Source organism: Drosophila arizonae, chromosome 4 (assembly GCF_054131065.1).
Source record: "Drosophila arizonae isolate 15081-1271.41 chromosome 4, UAZ_ARI_1.0, whole genome shotgun sequence".
Classification (NCBI taxonomy): Eukaryota; Metazoa; Arthropoda; class Insecta; order Diptera; family Drosophilidae; genus Drosophila; species Drosophila arizonae.
Genome location: NC_142924.1, coordinates 8860184 through 8882660, shown reverse-complemented (window position 1 = coordinate 8882660; position 22477 = coordinate 8860184). Strand labels below are relative to the sequence as shown.

The following is a 22477-nucleotide window of genomic DNA, read 5'->3' as shown; positions in this document are numbered from 1 at the left end:
CTGCAAAACAGCCGTTGCGAGGCCTATCAAATACCTGGTATACATGTATATATTCAAGGAAAAGCCCACAATTTAAAAAGATTCATTACCACGAAAGGGAATATTAAAGTAAGTCGCACTTAATATACGTCAAAATACAGGGTAAATTAAATGCCAAAGATGCTGCTCAAATTTAGCTTCATTTAAATTGAAGCGCATATCGATATCGCTTAAGCGATCAAAGTATCGATAACTGTGCGTTCGCACTGCAGTGCTGGTAAAGGCTTTAATAAAATATTTTATAACGACATTTAAATTTAAATTTTAGAGTTTCTATTTATATTCTGCCATTGAGGACAGTCGAATTGACAATATGCCTTGCTATATAAAATTGCAACAGGGTATTTCAATTGGTTGTCGAGCAGCTGCGCTGACGGGTGAGCGCGCGTCGCTGGCCCAGCGGTGCGTTGTGCCTGGCGCTTGGCGCGCGGTGCGTGGCAACTGTGGGGCATGTGAAGTGACCGCAATTAAAAGCGTATTTTGCGTTACTCTCTCTCTCTCTCTTTTTACTTGCAGCACATCGGCAATAAAGCAGGAACGGCGGCTTGAGCTTTAGTTATAACACAGCTGGCTGTTTGGGGCATTGGATCCGGAAGCGGAAGTGCTCATAGTTGGCTGGCGGTGCATAGTGCGGGCAGCAGCAACACGGCAACAACGGCGGCCAGAATTTTTTCACGTTTGGATAGTGTCGAGGAGGTGCAACGCAGTCGCAGTGGCAGCGCTGTTGGAATAACGCCCGGCGGTGGTGCAGTGGCAGCGGCAGCGGCAGCGGTGGCAGCGGGTTCACCAGCCAGAACCGGCGGTGGGGGAGTGGGCGCGGGCTTGGGCAATGCGGCAGGAGCGCGTAATCGCAGCGCCAGCACAATACTCGAGCTCAGTCAGAGCCAACTAGGAGCGCATACGCGCAAGTATTCCAGCGGCGGCGGAGCAGCACTTCTCGCTGGCGATGTGAATGGGTACGGAGACAACGCGTCAACTGCGAAATGCGATACATTTAATGGCGTTGGAGCGAGTGCAGGTGCTGGTGCAGGAGTAGGTGTAGGTGTCGGTGTCGCTGGCGGTTCAGGTGTCGGTGTCGGTGTCAGTGGAGGAGCCGGTGCGGCAAGTAGAGCTGCATCGCAGGATAGAAGCTCACTCGGATCAGTCAATGTGCCAGTCACAACGGTCAGCAGCTTGGGAATAACTCTGCGCGAACGTTTGTCCATCAGTGGCGCATCATCGGGTAACGAATCAGGCGTTGCGGCTAGTGCGGGCGGCGGAGCTGGTGGCTCAGCGCCAACAATAGGCGGCAGCAGCAATACAAGTGTGCCACATTGCAAGCGACAGGGCAGCTTCTCGAATGTATTCTCAAAGCTAATCGATGGTATGCCCGCTGGCACAATGTTCGCTAAGTTCAAAAGCGCCAACGTGGCGGCCTCCACATCCGTGCAGAATGTCGCCGATGGCAATCCCATTACGCAGTACTTTGAGATTGGCAAGCCGGTGGCCTGTGCCGGCCCAGAGCTCGTCTGGCGCATACACGATGGATATCGCAAGAGTGACAACAAGGTGAGCGTTTCAAACAAAAAACTGCCAGCTCTCCTACCATCTATCTCACTTTCTCTCTCTCTCTCTCTCTCTCTATCTCTCTCTCTCTCTTCATCTGTCTCTGTAGGAATGTTCGATTTTTATATTTGAGAAAAAAGTGGCAGAGAAACTGCACAAGCCGCGTCGCAAGGAGACCATTACAGAGCTGCTAAAGAGCTCGGTAAAGACATTGGAACGCTTTCGTCATCCCCGGGTGAGTATGCCTTAATTTATATTTTTTTTTCCAGCTATCATAATGTAACTTCCTTCGAATAAATAGCTAAATATATTAAAGTTCTTCACCAATAACTTGTATGGCTAAAGATTTCATTGAGTTTAAAGAAATATTCCAAAATATGTGCAAGGAATTTCGCAAAATATTTGCAGCTCATAAATTACGAGACATCAGAAAACAAGTAGAGTGACTCTAGTTGAGGATGAGGCACTAGAGGATACTCACTGAGTAGCTATTGAAAATTGAGCCTGATCTGTGGAGAAGGACTTGAATAGTAGAGCTTCATGTATTTAAAATTGAAATGTGAGGATAAACCAATTTCGAATTGTAAACGTATAGACAGCCAAACAGTCTCGACACATGATGCTGTCTCAGAATTACTTTAAGAGCTTGACAGATTAAAGACACAAAATTTGATAATTTAAGCAAATAAACATAGTTTATATACTCTGTCTATGTTCATTGATTAAAGATATTAAAATAGTTGATATTTAAGCCACTTTAACTTGCTCATATTTTTGGCTATCTCTCTTCTATGTATCTCACATTAAACTCTCTTTTCCCAGATACTTCAAATCTATCACACTGTAGAGGAAAGTGCGGACACGCTGGCCTTTGCTGCTGAGCCCATTTTCGCCAGCCTTTCAAATGTGCTGGCCTTTCATGTGAGTTGGTTTTTTCTTTTTTTGTTGTTGTTGTCATTTTTGGTTCAGCTCACAGTTTTCAGTTCGATTCAGTGCGGTTCGGTCAGGTGAGGTAGGGTCAGGCACTCTCTCTTTTCGCTAGCTGGCCAACAGGATATGCAATTTGCGTTGTCGCCCGCTGCTCCATTGTGTTTTAGGCTCGCTGCCTTTTACTGCCAGCTGCTTCAATCAATGGTTGTTGTTGTTGGTAGCAACAAGGTTGTTGCTGCTGTTGCTGTTGTTGTTGCTGTTGTTCTTTTTGCGTACGTTTAAAGTTTCGTATGGCAGCCAGTCAACTGCATAGTTTGGCTTTTGGTTCAAGTGCCAGGCAGCACAGCATTGTGAGGTATGCATAACACACCAATGCACACCCAATACACACATACACATATATACTAAGTCACCAATACAACTAAATCGAATTACAGTGCGTGCTGGCAAAGTTTACGCTGTGGAGATTGAGTCAATAAAATGATTCGTTTCGCTATCGTAGTTCAGAAATTGATACACACACAAACACAACCACACCCACAGCCAAACACAAACACACACACGCACACAGGTGGTAGCAAGAGTAAAGTGCTTTGTTTTTAGCTGGAAGAAGCCAACAAAGCTCCAGACAATATTTTAGTTTATTGAGGTGCACAGAGCAAGGGCAACAACAATCGAAGGAGAAACAAAATTCGAATCGAGTTAAATTACATTGAAAATTGCATGGGTACAAAGCCAAATTGTTTTACAGAATAAACAATATGTGCTGGAATAATGAAAGGAAAGCAGAAAAGTCACAGTTTATGGAACTATTTGTACTCTGCGACTCATAACGATCTTGTGGAACCTGGCAAACGGAGAACAAAGGACAGCACGAGGCGACCTTTTAAAGCCATGTCCATTGAAACTATAACTCAGCACAAATTCTTTACTTAGTCGCTGTTCGGCAGTCAGAACAGATATACTAGACTTTTTTTTTTTTTTGGTTTTTGTTTTTGTTTTTGCTACTCCTTAATGTCTTTATTGTCTGCAAAGTTTATGACTTCATGACATGTTATTTTTCCCACTGGGAGGCGGCGAGCCAAGTGAAAAAGAAAAATGCGAGAAAAATTGAAAAAGCAATTGCCATAAAATGCAAACAGAACTTTTTGCTCAATTTTTTTTTTGTGATTTTATTTTTTGGGTGGACCGAGTTCACGTGTCTGCCAATTCTTATGCGCCACACTGTCTTGCAGGAGTCGAAAACGTACGAGAATGCCAGCGTGGCACCCGCAGCAGGTGGCGGGCCGGCGCAGGCACAGCCAGCTGCTGGGGCCCAGCCGCAACGGCCGGCGCATGCAAAGGAATACAATTTCTTGGATATGGAGCTGAAATATGGATTCTTGCAGGTAAACCAAACAACTCGCATTGCCAACGTGCAGGCGTGTGTGTGTGTGCAGTTGACTCTATAACAGAGAGTTTCTCTGTGGCTTCTCGTTTGCAGCTAACGGAGGCTTTGTCCTATTTGCACTATTCCGGTCACGTAATTCATCGAAATGTGTGTCCATCCTCTATACTAATAACCAAGCGGGGCATTTGGAAGCTGGCGGGCATGGAGTATGTGGGTAAGTTTAGCAGCACATTTCAATTGAAACGAATGCCACTCTGGCCACTCGATTTGTATTCATAATACCGATTGTTGTTATGTTATTCTTGCCTTGCAGAAAGAATGAATGAGACTGATTTGAATAGCTCAATTCCTTGCCCGCCGTGGAGCAACAGGGTATCAAAGATGGCTCAGCCCAATCTCGACTTTATGGGTAAACAAAACGTGGCCACTTCAAAGCTGCAACAAATTCTTTCCCTCCTCTCTAACTCGTTCTCTTTCTCTGTCTTTCCTATAGCACCCGAAACGCAGACCAGCTCGAAGTGCAGCCTGCTGAGCGACATGTTCTCGCTGGGCATGGTCATCTGTGCGGTGTACAACAATGGACGGCCACTCATACAGGCGGGCAACTCAACATCCAACTATGCCAAGCAACTGGAAACGGTAAGAGAGTGATTCATTCGCTCAGCTCCCACTGGGCGCGCTCAGGCCAAATTAATTTGCTGCTACTGCCCGCGGCCAGATCTGAAGCCAAGTGGCAATTGCTGTGGCTGGCAAAAGTTTTGCGCCGCTTGTGTTTGCCAGCTGTAATTAGATTCGGCGCTTTGTCAAATGCAAATGTAATCAAAAGTCCACTTGAAACTCTAATTGTTCAGCCAGGTGCTGAAGCTGAAGCTGATGCCGATGCTGATGCTGAGTTTGATGCTGATGCTGCAGCTGCCTCGGGCCATGTCATTAAAAGTTTTGGCCCCATTCAGTCAGACTTCAAGTGTTTGCCTTCAATGTTGCGGCCAAACAGTATTATTATATACACTTTCCCTTTCTGTTTTTTATTTACCTTTTTGTTATTTGGTCATCTGGTTGGACTTGTCATTCACCTTGCCCTTATCGTGGCTCTATTCTGCTTCCAGCTGGATGACAATGTGCACAAGCTAATGCCGCGTCTGCCCATCGCTCTGCAGGAGGCGACATCTCGCATGGCCAGCCGAGATCCGACGGCGCGACCCACCGCTCAGCTGCTGCAGCTGATCAAATACTTTATGTGAGTAGACAACTAGCTAAATAAGCAACCCACTCCAGGTGCTTTGGGTGTCCAACTCTCAATACTGTTGCCTCTTCAGCAAATTAATTAACTTTTAGCTAAACGCAGAGCAAGCAAAAGAAAAAGCGACAGCAATTTGCGCAGTTTTAGCAAAAGTTTTTTGTTTGAGTTTCAAATGAAATTGACACCTGTTAAAAACAGCCACTCACACCCACACAGACACACACACATAGATACACAAACACGCACACAGGCAAACGTAAACAAGACACGCAATCTCTAAGCCAATTTGTACATGTAGCAAAAATTGAATTGAAGCTTTTGCTTTTACCCCACCAAGGTCTCATCAAGGAACACACAGACTCCACACACACACACACAGAGATATACACACACATACACCTTAATTACGTCTGTTTGGTAAATGAAAACGGTAATCAGGCTTGAAAGACACAATGCGAATCTCTTGAGCTGATTGTGAGTAGTGGCAAGCGTAGGAGTCGCCACATTCGCCCCGCTCTAACCTCCTTTGCGGGCAGCATTGGATTTATGACGACAGCAGCTGCTAGGCAGACAGCCAAGGGCCGCGCACCTGCCCTAAGCGAAAGACGCGACAGCAAAGAACAAACTCGCAGATTAAACCACAGTGGGTCGAGCCAGAGATGTGTGAAGGCTAAGCAGAAATAAGTAAATGGACGATAGTTGAGGGAGTTGATAACTTTTGAATATCGAATGTTTTCTGACCATGTTATAATGGCTTACAGATTGACAAGGGTTTATAATGGCAGCGATTCCTTATGCGAAATTTGCTTTATGTATGTATATAGTTGCACCACTGTGCTGTGTTTAGACAAACTGAAAGTCACTGCTGTTGCGACGGCTGCTGGGCTGGCAAAATCGGTTGCTTGGCAAAAATGAGTGGTGCACGCCCCATTACCGCCCTCCTGTCTGTCAGTCTGCTGCGTTGGCAGTCAGTTAGTCGCTTGTTGGCGGCACTTTGAAGTTCATTTATATGTTATCAGCGTATTCTTCTTTTTTTTTGTTTCTTCTTTTTTTTTTTGCTGCGTTTGCAAATAGCTCAAGTGGGACGCGACAACCAGTTTGCCAGGGCTGTCTGCGTGGGCTAAGCCAGCAGCAGTAGGAGAGTCTTTATGCTGATTATGTGGCCCATGGCTAATCAGCTGGGCAGCCAGGCGGACGGGTGGACGGGCGGACGGGCAGTGGGCAATTCTTTTAATGGCGCTTCGTGTGCAACGGGGCGCATACGCAATGTGATTTAAAGCCGCACTCCTGCTTAGCCAAGCGCATGCCGCAAGTTTCTCATTCCAAGTGCCGTTGCACATAATTTAACTGGTTTTGACTTTTATGGCCATTATACAGTTATCCGCAACGGCCACGCTTCAGCGCTACGAACTGATGCTGGTTGATCACAAAAAATTCAATTGTGTTTTCGTAATTTTTTGCTAATTAAACTTTAGCCAATTAGTTTTAGGCAACCATGAAAACGTTTCAGATAAATATTTCACACTTCAGAGGAGACAAAACTTTTGCACACGCAACAACTAAAGCTCTCTGTATTCCAGCATAGATAAACAGATAAACTCTGTATAGTTATTTATTTATATATATATATGTATGTGTGTGTGTGTGTTCATAAACCACAAATGTGCGAGGGATTAAATTGGAAATTTAAAGTTGACCTCAAAAGAATAAAATGCCAAACAATTGCAAGGTTTTTTTTTTTTTTAAATTTTTTAATTTAACTGTCAAGTTTTGGGAATTTGCAAAATTTTTCGAAAAAAATTCTTTGAAAATATTTGTGTAAAATGCGAAAAAAGCAGCTGCTGCAATGGTTACAGGGTATATGCAGGGTATATATATATACAGACCGGCAGTACATTTGCACAGTTGGGTGCCAATAAAAGTTGAGCGAGTGCTAATAAAATTTACTACATTTCGTATTTAATTTGTATGGGCTTTTCTTGTTGGCAGCGATCCGGCTATAAATGCGCTGAAATTCCTGGACGTGGTCAACATGAAGGACACGCAGCAGAAGTCACAGTTCTACAAGACCACCTTGATAGAGGCCATGCCACTAATACCGCGCGTAAGTACCCATAAATTGTGCCAAAAAAGCGTGCGCCACGTAAACGGAAACGGAAACGGATGTTGGCCAGCTTGCGGACGCGTCAGCCATTTTGTGCTGACTGCTGACTGTTGACTGGTGACGGCTCGCTGTCAGCACTGTCTGTGAATGCATTCATCATTTATAGCGACAAGTTGAGCGCTTTACGAGCAATAGCAGCAGCAACAATTTGCAAATTACGAGCGCTTTTATGACAGCTGCAAAACTGTCACCCGAACGAGACAGCGATCCCTTTGTCTTGCTGTCTCCCTTTTGTGGCAGCAGCAGAGGCAATTGAGAAGCCATCGACCAGCTGCTAGTTGCTAGTAGTAGTAGCAGCGATTGCTTATTGCTTTCTCTCTATTTCTCTTTGCAGAAACTTTGGTGGCAGAACCTGTGGCCCATGCTCAAGTCGGAGATTAACAATGGCGAGGTGCTCGCTGCTGTCCTGCAGCCCGTCATGCTTTTCGTCCAGGAGGCGACGCACGCCGAGTACGATGCCCTAATGTCGTCCACAATGAAGTGAGTGCCACGCGCTCATTAGGCGCCCACACACGCACACGCACACGCACACACACGCACACACAGTTACAAATATACACTCATACATATTTTTAGACTCGCTTATAATACTTAGGCGAAGGCTTACCGCCTACCATTTAACTGTAAAGTAGCGCTGACCTTCTGTTATTGTTTGTGTGCTCCAGAGCTCTGGCTCCACTGTCAGCTGCGGCTGCGGCTGCGGCTGCTGCTGTGGCTGCTGCTGTGGCCACCATCGATAGCTGCTGGGCAGCCAAACAATGGAGTTCGGCTTTTGTCTCGCTGCTGAACAATTGAAAAACTTTTGTGACACTTTTTATTTAATTTTCATGGCGTTTTATTGCACGCGCCCACTTCCAGAGAGGCAGCAAGGGAGAGAAAGAGGGAGAGAGCGATAGACACAACACATCGTATAGACAAGCGGACGGCTCATATTGTAATTTATAGACCACAAGTTGTAGTTAAAGTTTCTGCCGCGCAAAGTTTTGTGTCGGGGCCAACTATGTCAGGACAATGCGCACCTTTTGTGTCCTCAACGCCGCTGGCGCGGCATACATAAATTAGTAAAGCGCATGTGCACATCTGCTGCTGCTTCTGCTGCTGCTGGCAGAGCGAGGTGTTGTCGAGAAAGTTCAAGTGGATGGCGTCAAAATACTTATAAATTGGAAAGGCAAATAGATTAAAATGGATTTTGGAGAATTTAGTCTAAGTCCAGTTAGTATGTGAGTCGTACAGTGCAGATCAGGCATTCATTCAGTCAATCAGTCAGCTAAACAGGGTATCACTTAGTCACTCAACTAGACAGTTATGGGATAAGTCAATCAGGCAGTTGAGCATTCGCATATCAGTCAGTCAATCATGTATGAATGAGTCTGTCTATTCGATAGTTATTCACATACAATCATTTTACATATATGCACTAACTTTTACAAGACGTCAAACAGCCCTCGGCCCACTCAAACATTTGACTAAGGCGATGGGCAAACAAAGTTGTTTTTCGACTGTTGTAAGACGCTTATTGACACTGCCAAAAAAGTTGCAAATAACAACTTTTCACCCACACGCACACAGACACACGCACTCACACACACACACTTAAGCATTAAGCAAAGGTCCAGCTAGTGTGCAACAATAATAAAGCATTTATTTGGGCTCATTTTTTATACAAATATTAAATGAAACAGTCGGCAAACTTTTGTGCCCCATCAGATTAAGATATACGTATGTTGTATTGAGATGAGTATGCAATGATTTGTGTATTTGCTTTGTCTGGCTATAAATAGGATTGTCTACAATACGCCAAAATCCATTCAGGCCAGCGTCACGATACTTGAGAACTTGCACTTGATAATCGAGAAGACGAAACCCGAGGATGTCACCACAGATATAATGCCGATGCTATTCTTTTCATTTGACGGATCCACAATACAAGTGCAGGTAAGCACAATCCGCAGACGTTGCCTTCGATTCACCTGCCACGCTATAGATATGCAAATTAGTTCGAGCCGGAGCCAGCCACACACAGAGGAAGTGAGGAGGTGATGAAGGGAGTGTGAGGTGTAGAATGGGTTGACAAGTCAACAGAGTTGGCATTGGCCTTAGCGTTGATTGCGTAATTACAGCAGAAATTTCTTAATTAACTGCGGCACAGAGATAGCTCTTCTTCTTCTAAGCAGCTCGGTTGCCACTTCAAATTTATTGCCAACGAAAGTAATTTTACCTTTTGCGCCTGAGCACCTCCGAGCACTAAAGACAAGGAGAGCCCAGCCCAGACCAGACCCGGCCCGACCCGGCCCAGCCAGGCCAGTGTAGAGCACTCGAAACTCGAGCATTTAAAGTCGTTTGTAAATTGAAATGGAAACCACTTCTGCGGCATGCCAGACAGTACTCAAATCGAACAAGAATTTCCCCAATTTGTAATATTATAGATCTTAGCCAATTCCCTCCCTCCCCGCTAAACAACAATTTCTATCGCACAGAGTGCAGCCGTGGTGGCTGTGGGCAACGTATTCGATAGCATCGCCGAGCTCTCCATACGGCGCATGGTCTTGCCCAAGGTGAAGATGGTATTCGAGAAGAACATAACGGACCCCAAGATTGTGCAGAATGTGCTGATATGCATTGAGCGTGTCATGGATCGCATGGAGCGAGCTCAGGTGCGTATTAGCCACTAAGCTAAGCCTTAAATCACGCCATCTAAGCTGGACTAACAACAACTCGGCAGGTCATGGAGGAGGTGCTGCCCCTGCTGGCCAATGTGCGCATACCCGATCCAGATATTACCATGCGGACTGTGCGTAAGTACAAAAAAATCGTACCCCAAGATAAATTCAATTGATACTAACTGCACACAAAAAGTTAATAGAATTTTACAAACACAGACAGAGAGAAAGAGAGAGATAGTGAGGGAGAGAGAGAGAGAGTGAGTGAGGGAGCGAGGCAGACATACGAACATACAATCAACGAGCTTTGCTATTGTGCCAATAAAAACTAATTAAATACCATAAAATTGAATCTCTGCCAACTGTGCGAGTGGGCAACGGCTTGCGGTTAAGCAATCTGAAATGGCTAAAATTACTTTAAAAATCCACTGTGTGGGTGCTTGCACTACGTTAACCAAGTTTAATTGATTTTATGCAGTCTATGCAGTCGATATTGAGTTTTCTGCTTGGAATAGCTCCTAGCCAGTCCTATATGGGCCTAGCATAAATTCCTATAATTTTCTCTCACAGTTCTTAAGCCAGTTAAAGTCTTGTATCCACATTTATTGCATATATTGTGGATTATAAATTAATTAAAAGTTAATTTTGTTATTTAATAAAAATTTGCTTATTATAAGAGATTTTATTTATTCTTATTCTTAACTCTATTTGTATAACATATATGTAAAATTGTTTAATAAATAATCAGGTAATATGTTTCAATTGATTCCCATTAGAATTAATTGAGTTCACTCTTGTGGCATAAATGACTTACCTCTTGTTGTACAGTGTAATTGAAAAGCCCATCAAAATGCAGAAGTGCCCAAGCAGTTGCTGCCAGTGTAAATTTGGCTTGTTATGTATATGTATGTGTGTGTATGTGTGTGTTTTTGTGTGTCTTTGTTTGTCTTTGATTAGAATTACGCTGACAATAATAACATGACAGTTGCTTACTATTAATGATATGGCATACCATTTTACAGGCATCTACCACAAGATGTTTGCCGACAAATCCTATGGCTTAACCGTGGAGACGATGGCCACCAATGTGCTGCCGCTGCTGATACCGCACACTGTCAATCCGTCGCTCAATTTCGAGCAATATTGCTATTTGCTTGAGGTATGATGATGGGCCGACCCAGAATAGCCGAATATGCTACGGTAAATTGCAAAACGTTTTCCGTTTGTGGCATGTCGTTTCAGGTGCTGCAGCAAATGCTGGAGGCCATCGATCGGCAGCAGCGCAACAAATTGAAGCTGGACAATCTGTCGATGGCGTCGCCGGAGCGCCATCGCACGTTGCGCCATCAGTTCTCCACGGATAACATGAATGCGCCGCCATTCAATATACCCAATTTGCGTATTGATCAGCGCAAGACCTCCAGTGCCGAGGATATGGCGCGCAAGAATTCTGGCGGTAAGTAAATGATGCTCAACGAATGTGCAGCTGGTGTCACCAAATGTCCTGCGGGCAAGTGGGCGTGGGCGTGGGCGTGGGTGATGGCCAGGGGGAGGGGATTGGTACGGGTATGGCAATAGCTTGCATAATGAATAATGAGCTTAGAGCAGCTTAATTGAACATTTTCATTGGCATTAGCATTGGAGTTTCCATTTGATATCCGCGGTACGTGACAGTTTAGCATTGTGGGTCGCCTAATCAGGATCCTGTGTCCGGCAGCGCTCACTAATTTGTCAAACCGAAAATGAGCCGTGAGCTGTGGCATTTAATTGTATTATGCAAATTAAAAAAAAAAAAGCTGAATCGAAATTAAAACGAAAAATGAAAATGAAAATGAAAACTGTATAATCAGAGCCGCAAGCAACTGTCCGCAGGAGATTGAGTTACGTGTGGCACGTGCTACTTGCCGCTGCAGCACTTGATGAACTTTCAACCTTAACGATGATTTATTATGATGTACTTAATCGCTTGTAAATACAATGTCACGCCCTGTGGGCCTCTCTGTGTGTGGGTAAACTTTTAATTTGTCGCAAATGCAAGTCAAAAGGTGGCTGTTCGCACCTGTCCAATATTTCATGGCCTGCTGCAATGTCAACTGAAAACAGATGTGTGCGTGTGGATCTGTGGTTTCCTCTCTCTCTCTCTAAATTAACAGAGGCAACTACATATTGCGAAATTGACATGTTGTTGCCTCGCTTTCCAGTCAAGTGCAAAGAAATGGGCTGGGCAGGAAGCGGACAGAGGCCAAAGAGGCAACATGAGGCAACACTGCGGCTACGCTGTGGTTTTTGTGGTTAACAGTAGACAAACATAGAAAGAGAGAGATAGAGTGTGTGTGTGTGTGTGTGTGTGTGCCTAGCTGTGCGCTGCATATTAACTGTAGTTCAACAGCCAATGGAAACACTTTCAATATTTGCGCTTCATTGCATATGTTTAGCAATATTAAGTATACACATGGTTGGTCGCCTTCACGTGAATCGAGAGCCCACAGTTTGTCTGTGCACAGCGAATTTCAATTAAAAAGTGCACAAAGAGTATATAATGTATATTCAGACTAAGCCGAGGTTTACGCCGGCGAAATCAAGTGGAAAATCAGGCGGGAATTCACTCGTAATGTGAAGCGAATCCAGGGCAACTTTGCATGCCTGCAATTCGGATATTTATATGCAAAACTGTCACATAATCAAATAAACTCATTGCTCATGCAGTTGATGAACTGTAAAAAGCTGCAGATGCCGACTGCAAAATATAATTTTTACATTTAACGCATTTACGAAATTTTTAAGCGGTATTAATTGAGTTGAACGTGGATTTTTTAACAACATGCATGCATGTAGTACGCCGTGAAATTGAGTGAAATCAGTAAGCGAAACGAAATATGCGAGTAAATAACTTTTGACGTGAATTACCTGGTGCAGCAGGAGTAGGAGCGGGAGAAGGCACAGCCCAGACTAGGCTAGAGGCAGAGTGGAGGCCTTTGGGTGGTATGGCGAGGGTGGAGTCACATGCAGCAGCCCCAGCTGTAACCGCAGATTGTGCGTTTGTGTCCTTGACAATGACAGCAGGAGAAAGCAAAACTGACAGGGCCACACATAGCCACACACACACACACACACACACACACAAGCACACAAGCACACACACACACATACACATACTGTGGCTTTTGTGGTGCCAAAATGTTTGAGGTCTCTCATTATGAAACCCAATTAGCTGGCCACTGTTTATGCAATTTTCATAGTAAATCTCTATATATGCAACTGTTTTTGTCCTCGCCCAGGCTCTGGCATGCTGGGCGGCTGGTGGTTTGGCTGCTCGCCTTCGTCGCCGGATAGCAATTTCCTGCGCGTCGGCAACGTGTTTCCCAATCGACGGCTCTCGGACAATACGTTGATGACACCAAAGATACGAATCGCTCCGTCGTGCGCTTCTTCGCCGGGCGGCACGCCGGGCAGCGGCTTGCCCACCCGTCGCCATTCGAGCATTGGACCCCAGGAGCGACGCGGCTCCACCATCAATTTGTCACCGCCAACTGTAAGTTGTTTGTGTCTGCCACGCGACGTGGCACGTTGCCCATTTTGGGTTTCTTTTTATTTTGATTATTTATTTATTTATTTGTTTGTGTCGCGAGCGCAATTTTGTTTGTTGTGGTTGCTTCATTTAGCATTCAGTTGGGTTTTCCTTTGTAATTCTCTATTCTTTTCTTTTCTTTTCTTTTCTTTTCTTTTCATTTCGATTTCATATTTTGTCCTTTGTATTTGTTTGTGCTGCTGCACTGACCTTTCGCTCGCTTTTGTTTGCTTGACCGCTGACAGTCACAAAGGCTTACGGTTAATTTTTATTTGATTTCAATTCGTTTTTACCTATTATTAACCTATTTTTATTTTCATATGGGCCTTCATATGAGCCTTACCATAGCGTTTTACATTAAAGGAATTGTATTTAACTTTAGCGCCTAGCGAGTAGCATTTAGCGTTAATTTACAGTTAACAACAAAGAACAACAGCCGCTTGACATGAACATGAGAAACATGCAGAACTACTATTATATAATATTATACGATTACGTTTACTTTACTTTTATGATTTGCCCTGTTATCGGCTTTTGTATATTTATAAATACTTATGATCAGCTCATTTCCTGCAATGAACGATAAGAGAAAATCAATTGACAAACGCTCTAACACACGCTCTTTTATCTTATCTTCACTTTCCCACCCCTGCAAAAAAAAAAAAAAAAAAAAAAACATTTGATCGTCTCAATACAATATGAAAATAAAATAAAAAAAAATAAATAAAAAACAATAACAAAACACAAAAACAAACGTCGTCGTCGTCGTCGTCGTCATCGTTGGGTCGTTGCTTCGCTTGTCCTATACACAAATCAAATACATATATCACATACATTAGTATGGCGCTCGAGGTAGCTCCGGATCGAGCCTATCGGTGCCCTCCACTTCAGCCTATGTTGTAAGTCTAAAAAACAAAGAAGTGTTTGCCACTGGCAAATTAATAATATAATAACAATTGTAATAACAACAACAACAACAACAACAACACGCTGCACGCTGTGCTTGGGTCTCAATAGTCAATAGTTATGCAGCATCCGTATCCATATCAAAGAGAGAGCAACGATATTTTGCCATATTGATTAAAACTTGTGTCTTGTGCTGTTTTTGTTAACCGTTCTTGTTTACGATATTGTTCTTATTGCTGTTGTTGTTGTTGTTCTCGCCCACAAGCAGTCAACACTTGCACACACACACACATGCATACACACATACGTATATCTAAACGGCTGTTACCAAAAGTATTTAGTTGGCTCCGAAATGTATGCTACGATTTTTGTATGTGGGGCGCAAATATGGCGACCGGAAGTTGCTCGCTGGCTCGCTCGCTCGTTCGTTCGTTCGAAACTTGTTTCTGGTATACTCACTCTCACTCTCTGACTGTCTCTGTCTCTTTCTGAATCTCTCTGTATATTTTGCATACCGCAACTTGCAAGTCAGTTTTGATCTGAGTTTGAGTTTGAATTGAAAGTTGCATTTGAATTGTTGCCTTAATAAATTGAATCTACTCCGTATATTGCCTGTCTCGTTCTGATACTCTCTGTATTTACCATTGACGTGCTGCCTGAATGGAACAAAAACAAAACAACAAAAAAAAACCTTTCTGTTTTTTTATTTCGTTTCGTTTGTTTTCTTATTTTGTTTATATATACATATATTCGTCTGTTGCTTTCTCTGTCTTTGTCTCGGTACTGAAACTTTAACTAATTTGCAACTGTGTTGATTTACATTTTTGTACAGTCATTTCGTTGATTGTTGTTGTTGCTTTGGTTTCTCACTTACTTTCTGTACTCTCTGTATTGAGCAGGCTGTTATTTGGGCGCGGGCGTGGCTGTCCATCAAGCTGGATACTTATGCTAATGCAGTGTATTTGAAACCTTTTACGTCTATCAATTATTTGTGTAAATTCGAAAGTTAACTTTGTTTAATTTTAACTTCCATTTTTCCGTTGGTGTATACATTGTAATATTTTGAGTTGTTTGTATATATACATATATGTGCCTGAGCATTGCTATAAGAGCTGTATAAGAGCTGTAAGTAAAGGTCAGAGCAAGTGCTTCGATTGCTGTTCAACAACATCGCTGGTCTCTAAAACTTTGTATTACTTCACGAATATCTATTTGTGATAATTAGGTATATATACATATTTCTTTGAGTGGTTTTTATTTGTATTCGAAACGGCAAGCTCGAATTTCAATATGTATGTATATTTGTTGTTTCTCAACTGATCAATTTTTAAGCTAACTGACGTACAATTTAGGAATGTTGAACACACACACACACCTGACACACCATTGATATAGTACATCTCACACAGCCACTAAACATCTATCATTAATATGTATTCTGCAAAAAGAGAAAACCCTGTAAATTCTACAAAAATTATTCATTATATATCCCGATCGTTCTCAGTTGTTGATTTGAATTTTGAGTTACCAATTTCTTCTTTTCCTGTCCTCTTTGAACGGTATCTAAAAAATTAAAAACTAAAATACACACACACATACATATACACATTCTACTACACATATGCGTTGAGTGTATTTTCGAATGTTTGTGCTTATATTTGTTACTGAAATTCTCGTTAAGCGCGCATCTCACGCTATGGATTGCCTACACTACAATTCATATAGAGCTGTTTCACACACACTCACACACATACATACGTTACACACACTCATACATTACTGTGCATATTTGCTGTATTTATATCATGTGTGTATTTTTCGTTTCTCCATTTCATGTGCGAACAAAAAATTATATATGAATTTTATATAAATGAAACTAAAAAAAAAAAAAACAAAAAAACAAAAAAACAAAAAAAATCGAATAAATTAATACAATTTGCAGCTTGCACGGAGCATGATCGTGAGTACACGTTACCTTATTTCGGAATTTTTCAATTGATTTTATTTGAATTTTGAGCTTTCTGCCTTCCGCTTTTACCTATTCACAGACACACACACACATACACTCTGCTGATGTTAATTTCTTTATGTTAATGTAATTTGTATTTTTATTTACATATAAAGGAAACATTTCTGTTCGCTATGCGCGTTCTAATTGGATTTGATGTACATTCGCGTGTACTTGATTGATTCATAAACGTATATCAAATATATTCACGTAATATTCATACTCTCGCTCTCTCTCTCTATATATATATATATATTTGTATAATGATGTTTGCGCTATGTTTTCATGGCTATTGCTCAATTGGGTAGCTTCTTCTCGCTCCCGCTCTGTCACTCTGTCTGTATTATTTCGTTTGGTTGTTTGTATATGTATCAGCTATCGTTAACAGCTCATTCAATCAGCCCAGCTGCTATGCCTAGGCACCCACACACATATACACACAAGCATAAGCTACATTCACATCATTGTACATATTGTACTTGTATATATGGCACATCTAAGATATATATATATATATATATAGACATATATATGTATATGTACTCCGCACAGCTCGCAGATAATGAAGCGGCCATGGTGATAAGCTTTAACTAATCTTCCAAAGAAATCTCCTTTATTGTACTCTCAAAAACAGGGTGGCTCCATGCCCAACACCTCGAGCAGCGTTCCGTTCTTATTGTCGTCCAGCATGCAGTCGATACGGTCGCGTCGCACCTCGACGGTTTTGTCATCGGGTCCGCTCGGGTCTGGATCTGGCTTGCTGCAGCAGTTGGGATCTGGAATGGTAAGACAATTAACTTCCGTATCCGGTACGGTTAGTCCTGTGCCGCTGTTGCGGGTCAATGGTACGCGCAGCAACAACAGCAGCGTCCGAAAGTGTCCGTCACTCAATATAACATTCAGTCAATAATATAATCTGAACGAAATCGGCGAGGCGCAGCCCTCAGCTGATTTTCACAATTACAATAACAACTACAATTACAACAACTACAACAACAGAAATGTGCGCTACAGAGCACAGCAACGAAACCTCAATTTGAACTTGAATGCGCCAAAATATTGAGAGATTCGACAAATCAAAAACTGCAAACTAAAAAGTGAAAATTGAAAATTGAAACCTGAAAATTGAATTGAAATGAAAATTAAATGAAATGAGAGAAATTCTTAGAAAGTTGTATGCAAAAAGGGGCAGAGGGTAAAATGAAGCAAAATCCAAATATATTTCTATATGTATACTTATAATTTACAATATGCTATACATATATGTATATCTAGTTTAGTTTAATTACTAATTATAGTTAACAACTAACTAAAACATATTTGATAATTGTGTAAGAAATGTTGTTTTTTTGTATTATTATTATTGAAATTAAATATAGATTAAAACGCATTCGTATCTATGTACAATAAATATTATTGTCGCATTATAAAACATATCTGATAAATCGTAACGAATATATATAAATACATATATGTATATTTATATAACATACATATTATTAGTAATTGTAGCTATATATTATCATTATTATTATTATAATTGTACCTACTTATTATTTGTTGCTGCGTAATATCCACTCAACACACACACATACATATAAACACACGCTCACATCGAAATTTGAATAAAATATTTATTATTCAAGAAATTATATGCAAAACGAATGCCAATTTGTTCAAGATCTCATAAAAGAAAAACTGCTGCGCGTTTCTATGTTGAACTAAATTATTCATTACAATTGACAGATTTTTTACACGCACACACACACCCATACACACATATCAACATCCCAAGCTGTAGTTTAAAGTAGTTTTTAATGTTCGAAACGTGATGTTAGTTTTATTTCCACTTCTTATCATTGTCGTCAAATCGATTGTTATTAAGACCTAGATTGTACTTAGGCCAACTGACTAACAATTAGTTAAGCACATGCACTAAAAGTTGACATAGTCTAAGCTTAAGCTGACATTTGTGACAATCGCAGCATTTGATTGATTTCTCCTTCGCCCCTCCAGAAAGTGGTTTTATATAATTTGGATGGTTATGCTCCATAATTGAATGTAAATATATATTTTAATTTAATTACCAAATTCACTTGTTTGCTTCAAATCGCATGTGGTTTTTTTTTTTTGCTAAGATCTAAAGTATATAAATTACATATCGAAGAGTTTTGAAACTCGAATCATATTGAAGTCGATTTAGTAAGTGAAACTTTCGTCTTGGAATTGAAGCAAAGTGATAGATTAAAGTTCAAGAATTATATAGATAGATGTTATAAAGACAGAGAGAGCAGCCTAAGGAGATGCTTAGTACTTTGCGTATTTGTAACAAATACATATACGATATATTATATAAATGATATATAAATATATAAATGATACATTATAGATTTTACCAAATAGAAGGTGAAAAGTTTAACAGAAAAGCTTAACAGATGTTTAGGAATTGTACATATGATATGTTATGAGTGTGTGGCTCAATGAAATTCTTGAAACTACACAAAGAGAGATCTTATATTTGTCAGGAAAATGCTCAAAATTGGGAATATTTAGCACTGTGATAAAAGTGTATCATGTGGTAGTGTTAGCCACACCAAATATGTAAACTTGGCAAGGCTATTATTCAATTCCAAGAACGGTTTCCTGTTAAGACGACTTCAACAACATACTCAAAGCATGCTCAGTTTCGGTGTTAAGAATATATATATGTATACTCATGCATCTATTGTGATTGTCTGAATGCACTCGTAATACTCGTATTTGTATATATGAATTGAAATGAATTGTTATTGTATATCTAAAAACTATTTTACTTGACTTGCCGTTTTACTTTCTGCCCATCTGATTGCACAAGAATATTTATATATAGGTATATATATAAGCATATATGTATATATGTATGTTTATATATATCTGTATGTATATATTTGGAAACACAACTAATGCAATGTTAATAAGAGAAACGATGTGAATAGAAGTAGAGATTATGAGATCTAAGTACTGGAACTGTCTACACTCGTTTTTGAATGACTGACACTGGAGGCGCATAGCCAAAGCTGGAGGCGCTGCTAAACTAAAACTTAGAAACTAAACTTCTTAGCTGAAACTAAAATTAAAATTAAATTTATAAACTGACTAACGATGATATGATATGCATTTGTATTTCTAACCGAACTCAATTTACATTTAAGTCTTTGCGAATTTATTGTACTCGTAACTTTAGTCGTGAACCATCGTATATATACTATATATATACTTAATGTTTAGAATATTGCTTGAATTGCCTTTGTGCTTGAGTTTTGTTGTTGTGAAGCCCCGCAGCATCCACACCCCCATTCAAGTCTAACCCGCATTCTCTCTGTGTGCATTCGTATGTTTGTTTGGCTATTCGAATTGATTTCTTTTGTTTCTGTTTATTTTGTACACATCTATTGTCAGTATAAGATATATATTTAAACTACTTCGAAATGTGCCTTAAGAGTTGAACGTTTTTGCATTCTGTGCGAGAACTCTATGTACATATATATATAAACATATATATATATATATATGATTGGAAGAATATGAATATATTTATTTATGAATAAATGTTAAGTATTCTATAAGTCAAGGGTAGCAAACCAAATCCAAAACCAAGTCACTCTACGCCCGTCTCCTACCCAACAATTGTACCTTAGTAGTGGTTTTTTAGACACACATTCTCATGCTACACTACACTCCCCATTTTTCCATTGACACATACTCACGACTGACTCTCACACACTCAAACATTCAAGCCCTTCCACCCAAACACATTGAAACCTATAAAAATATAACATTTAAACATATATTAAAATATTCGATGTGTAGTTTTGAGTTGTAATTGGTCTACATACATATATATACATATGTATATATGTATATCCAAAGCAGATCCCGAAACCCAAAGAACATTGCGTTCCGTAGTCGTATGTGTGCATGAACTCTGTTCCCAGTAAAATCCTATTAAAAAAAATCCTTAAAAACAACCGAGTGCCAAGTAAAGATCCTAAATTCGTTAGTCGTTGTCCTTTTTATGCTAATTATTATATACTGATATATACATGTTTATCGTGTGTATCCGTCAAGTTTTCTATTCCATCCAAATAATTCTGAATTCCTAAATGTCTACATATATATGAATTTTTTCGTATCGATGTCAGCTAATCCTGTAAAGACACAACCGTATTTCGTAGTTATCGAGCAATAGCCAACCAAAATATTTCCTTCCATTTGTTATCGTAGAAACATCTCTATAGTTTATATTGAAGATCGTATGAAAACCTTAAAATTGATGGCCTAATTAACTTTATTACAGTATCAACTATTCTCCGGACGTAACTAAAAAGATACAAGAAATAAAATTACCTAATCTAAATATATATATTGAGTATATATTTTTAAAGCAATTTCGGTCCATTAGAAACACCAATAATCAACTTATATTAGCGCTATATATGTATACAATATTTACACAATAAACAAACATTGTAAACGTCAATCACAAAAAAAAAAAAAAAGAATTCATAATTATCTATATTTGAAATGAATTTAAATGTTATTAGAGAGCAAACAAGAAACAACTACAAAGCATATGGAAACAATTTTTGTGTATTTAGATGAACCCAGAAATGTGTTGAACACAATCCCAAAATCACAACAACAAACACAACAAAAAATACAAATACAAATACAAAAACAACACACAACTAATACAAACGCTAAATGCAATCAATCTGAACGCTACAAAAATATATATCAAAATCTAGCTACATGTCGACTACTTAATACCCTAACTATAAATATAAACGATAATTATCATATACAAACAAAATCATATACCAATATTTTTCGAATTATTTAAAGTTCATATAAAATATACATATCTACTCATGGCTAAGACATTTCTATATGAACTCAATTAGAATATCGGGAATGTCATTTCTCAACTAATCCAACTATAAATCTATTCGGTCAAATAAAATTTTATTTTTCATGAATAGCATTTGAAAGAGTTGCATATTTATATATGTATATACTACTATTTACCTATATATATAAAAGAAATCATGTACCTATAGCGTACCTACTTAAGAGCAGATAATACCAAAGAACTCTATGGCACAAAATTATTAACATATACATATATCGATATATCGCTCTGTTAAAATTCATATTTTTGATTTCATAACGAATACATTAACCAGTTGATCATAAAATAAACTTTTAAACAATGTTTCTAGACCAAGTATCATCCATATCTAACCCTAAAAAATGTTTAGAAAACTACTACTAAGGTAAATACAAAGACGTTACCAAAAGAAATTAAGTTTTAACTCGTATTACATGAGATTCTGAAAGTCAATTTGTAATAGTATATATATGTATAAATATATATAAATATAATTTGACGAACAAGCACTCTAAACACAATATTGAAAATCAAATAATTATTATTGTTGTAGTAGTTTTTTAGCAAATATATATGCATATATGTATATACAAATATATATATATATGTATGTATATATGATCTGTCATTCAGCAGAACAACACGAACGGGACAATCAAAATTCTATTGACGCTCTTACTTTATGTATGAAAGTTGAGTCAATATATATGTATATATATATATATATATTGATATATATATGTATATATATATATATATATATATATGTGACAAGTTTATGTTGTTGTTGTTGTTGTTTTTTGTTAATTTGTTAAATATAATGAAATGACTCCAGCAAACAATCAAACAGGCATCAAATTATTTTTGTCTATGATTTATATTCAAATTATTTGGGGTTCTATAACAAAGCATATCTGATATTATTTTCTAGTGTATAAATATATTATAGATTAAATTAATTTTAATTAAAACTTATGTAAACAACAAAAAATAAGAGAGGGGAAAACCAAAAAGCTCAAACTGGACTGAACATTTAAGAATTATATTATTATATTGTATTATTAACAAAAGAGAAAAAGAAAACACACAAAAAAACT

The 22477-nt window shown here is 39.5% G+C and overlaps 1 protein-coding gene across 9 annotated transcripts; it reads left to right on the top strand.

Moving 5' to 3' along the window:
• The first annotated feature begins 589 nt into the window (after positions 1–589).
• Positions 590–20991, top strand: bma (SCY1-like protein bma). Of its 9 annotated transcripts, XM_089468796.1 has the most exons (20): positions 590–1587; positions 1694–1819; positions 2407–2505; positions 3750–3902; positions 3998–4118; positions 4218–4313; positions 4398–4543; positions 5011–5141; positions 7134–7248; positions 7643–7788; positions 9090–9243; positions 9786–9962; positions 10031–10103; positions 10991–11127; positions 11211–11424; positions 13247–13500; positions 14376–14435; positions 16385–16402; positions 17055–17234; positions 20787–20991. In XM_089468796.1, the coding sequence occupies exons 1-20, from the start codon at positions 1405–1407 to the stop codon at positions 20811–20813; spliced, it is 2610 nt and encodes an 869-aa protein (XP_089324922.1). In that variant the 5' UTR covers positions 590–1404; the 3' UTR covers positions 20814–20991. The 9 variants fall into 9 exon arrangements, with proteins under 9 accessions (XP_089324922.1, XP_089324923.1, XP_089324918.1 ...); XM_089468797.1 differs by lacking the exon at positions 16385–16402; XM_089468792.1 differs by having other exon boundaries at positions 17085–20991.
• The last annotated feature ends 1486 nt before the right edge of the window (positions 20992–22477 follow it).